Source organism: Beta vulgaris, chromosome 5 (assembly GCF_026745355.1).
Source record: "Beta vulgaris subsp. vulgaris cultivar EL10 chromosome 5, EL10.2, whole genome shotgun sequence".
Lineage (NCBI taxonomy): Eukaryota > Viridiplantae > Streptophyta > Magnoliopsida > Caryophyllales > Amaranthaceae > Beta > Beta vulgaris.
In genome coordinates, this window is record NC_079206.1 from 36,320,426 (window position 1) to 36,324,046 (window position 3,621).

General features: G+C 46.4%; 1 protein-coding gene across 1 annotated transcript; it reads left to right on the forward strand.

Annotated features, from left to right (window-relative positions):
• Nucleotides 1-1,442: 1,442 nt before the first annotated feature.
• Nucleotides 1,443-2,324, forward strand: LOC125497760 (uncharacterized). The gene is made up of 3 exons (XM_057394709.1): nucleotides 1,443-1,655; nucleotides 1,776-1,975; nucleotides 2,076-2,324. Exons 1-3 carry the CDS (start codon nucleotides 1,619-1,621, stop codon nucleotides 2,322-2,324), a joined length of 486 nt encoding a protein of 161 aa, XP_057250692.1. The 5' UTR covers nucleotides 1,443-1,618.
• Nucleotides 2,325-3,621: the final 1,297 nt, after the last annotated feature.

Consider the following 3,621-nt stretch of genomic DNA (forward strand, 5'->3'; position numbering starts at 1 on the left):
TCGACCTTAGCCTTTTTCGGTGGCAATGCCCATGCCCGGCTACCACTTTGTCCTTCCCGGCCGAGAGGACACTATTTTCAGTGCTCCTCCAGGCCATTTTGCAGTTTATCGGCTGGCATTAGATGCCGGCCTGCGCTTTCCCCTTCACCCCTTCATCAGCCAACTTCTTCAGTATTACGGCATAGGACATAACCAGCTTGCCCCTAACTCTTGGCAAATATCCTACCTTTCTGGCCGTCTGCAATTAAAGGGAAAGGACCCTTCTCTGGCCGCTTTCACCCATATTCACTATGTTGCCAAGGTCCCTAGGACCATTGAAGGAAGCTGGCTGAGCGTGTGCAATCGTCAAGGATTCTTGACGTCTTGGGATAAGACTTCCAAGATGCACTCATGGAAGGGCGAGTTCCTCTTCGTCCAGGCGCCTAATAAAGCGGTGGCAAACCGTCTTCGGTATTTTAGCCGGACAACCACAAACACTGGACGGATGGCCTCATACCTGGAACTGGAGAGTAACTCTGCCGAAGAGATGGTGGAGTACTTCCGGATTTCGGAGTATACTATGGAAGATGTTTCTTTCAAAGGTCCGTCCAATTGGATTCCTTTTAAGGAAATGTTTTACCATGACAACTTCCTGGTCGCTGCCGGCTTAAGGCAGGACGAGGACAGAGGTATATCAACTGAGAATCTTCCAAGTACAAATTTCTAGACTTAATTATCATTCGTCCAACATTTGTTTTTCTCTCTTTCAGATTCAGCCAGGAGCAACTCAGGAAGTCTTGGATAGGAGATATGAGCTCATCCAGATTTCGGACACTCTATGGAAGGAGTACAGCAAGTCAGGTGCCGAAAAGAGGGCCGACACCTTGGTGAGCTTTGTATATGTATTCATATTTTTTTGTTTTTTTTTTTTTTTTTTTTTTTTTTTGCCGGCCGGTCTGCTACTTTGGAGGGTAACCCGTCAAGATGGTGCCTGGACGACTTGTCTACCCATGGGGAATTCGTCCAGAGAAACACAGGACGAGCTAACTTCCCAAGAAGCAACTCGGCTAGGTTGAATTCTTGACGGCTTGCCTCTTAGGAGGACAGTCCGTCTGGTGTAGCATAGGACGAGTTACTCATCTGAACAGCAACCCGTCCTGGTTGATATCTTGACGGTTTGCCTCTTCGAGGGGCAGTCCGTCTAGAATAGTGTTGGACGAGTTGCTTATTTGAGGATCAATTCGTCCTGATTGATATCTTGACGAGCATTCCAATCTTTTTCAGAAAAATGCCCCAACTTCAAAAGCTCTGGCCGAGAAAGCCGCTGCAAAGAAACGGCCAGCAGGCACCAGTGAAGCCCCTCCCTCGAAAAAGGCAAAGGGCTTTACTGCTAAAAGGAAGAAGACCACTCGGCCGGTTCCCAAGGTCGTGATCGACCTTCCGGCCAAGGAGGAGGAAGGAGGAGCCAGCTGAAGTTGACTCTCGAGCCCTGGTGGCCTATACTGGTCCGGCTGAGCAACCCGATCCTTCGCAACCTGACGAGGTTGTCATTCTGGACGACGCTGAACAATCTTCTAAGCCGGACGCGGCTGTGGATGGATCCGCCTTTTCTGGGCCAGTGGCCCAACTGGTAGGCCAGATGCCGGCCGCTTATAGGACGGCTTCCCGTTCTTCTGGTGAGTCCTACTATTCCAACGTAGTTAGAACACTACGGGTTGGCGGGCGTCCGATGAGTCCGTCCAACAAACAGACCGTGGTTATTCCCATCAGGTGTACTGACGAGTCTAACCTTTCAGATAAAGGGAAGGGTCCTGCTGTTGTCGGCTCCCCTAGCCTCTCTGACGATGAATCTTCTCCAGCCTTTGGAAAGATGTCGTCGTCTGATCGTGAGAAGCTCAAGACGGAGCTGTTCAAGTGCTTTCCCGAAACTTATATCAAGGGGTTAAGGGGAGCATCGTCTGGGCATGTAGGTTACATGTCTCAGCTTGCTGCCGAGGTACATTCTTTCCTCTTCGGACGCTTATGCTTTTTACTTGGTCTTCACTTACTTTTTTTTATTATCCGTCCTGACATGCCCTATCCTTTTATGTTTTCAGCTTTTTGCTCGCAGCATGATAACAGAAGACTGGGCGAAGGAGCTCAGAAAAGAGAATAAAAAGCTCGTCCATGACGTAACTGCGGCCGCCGACCATGCTCAGTTCGTCATTTCCGAGCAAGAGGTGTTGCACCAGCAAACCAAAGTTGCTTTGGAAAAAAGGTCGGCTGAGCTGGAGTCTCAGATCAAAGTCTATCTTCTTCGGTTGACGGAGATGATAGACGAACGGGCTTCGTTGGAACGGTTCTGACGGACGAGAGGAATTCAGCATGACTATGGCTGCCGATTTTTCAAGGAAAACCTCGTCCTGAAGGTCAAAAACCAAGCCCTTCGAACTGAGGTTGCAGAGACAATTGCCGGCGCCAAAGAGGCTATGAACACCATCATAGATACCTCAAAAGAATGGGCGGTGAAGGCTTTTGAGATGATGGCCGAGGAGGAGGATATCCCCAGATATGCTCGTCGGCTGGAATTCCAAGAAGCCTTGCAAAGGCCACCATAACTAAAGCAGAACCTCCCGTCTTTGAAGAATCCTCTGAGGATGAAGAGGGAGAGGACAATGCAGAGGCCCAGGACGAAGAGGACAACGATCCTCCTGCCGCCTAGTTCTTTTGTTGTATCTTGGCTGTGAGCCACTTGTAACTTTTTCTCCTTTTGTACTTAGATGAATTTAGGTTGTAATCATCTTTTTATATTTATGGGAAGCTAACTTTTTCAATCTCTGTTGTTCTATGCTTTACTGTTTTGGACGCATTGTCTTACAATTCCATGATTATACCAAGTACAAAAGTAGTTCGTCATAACATTTTGGCCATATACTTACAACATTCTCAATGTTCAAGTATAAAAGTAATTCGTCTTAATATTTGGCTGGTCTAATCAACTCTTTTGGCCGATTTTTCGAGTACTATCATTAAAGCCAAGTATAAAATAATCTCGTCAATCATTCTGATCTGACTCAGTAGCTCTTTTCTGGACGTTCATAACCAGATGCTCAAGTAAAAACTTGCTCTTACTTTTTGGATTTTAAAAATTGTTAAAGTTTGCTCGGCCAGACCCTGGTGTCGTTCGTCTTTGGACAAAGACTTAGTCATTTTATAAATTATGTCCCTATATGCCCCCCTTCTTGGACGAAGAGTTTTTATCACTTTTCCCTGTTCAAGAAGGAGTTTAGAAGATAATTTTTAAACAACTAGGACGAGCGTTTATGCCAGAAGCAACTCGTCCAGGCGAATATTCTGACGGGCTGCCTCTTTGGAGAGCAACTCGTCTGAATGATAGTTGGACGAACTGATTCTTGGAAAACCTCGTCCATCTTTGTGAAATCATAAAATAACTTGTTCCTTTACTAAGGTTGTTATTTCGAAGTTTTGTGGCTTTTGGACGGACAGTAAGATACCTTTACTAAGGCGTCTTATTTCCAGCCGACCTTGTTCAGGAGATGTTTCTCTTTAAGTAAACAATCGGCCAAATCTGACATGTTTTATCCGTTTAAGAATGATAACATGTTCAGCCGAACTCCCAATGAAAGGTGCATTGTCTTTTTG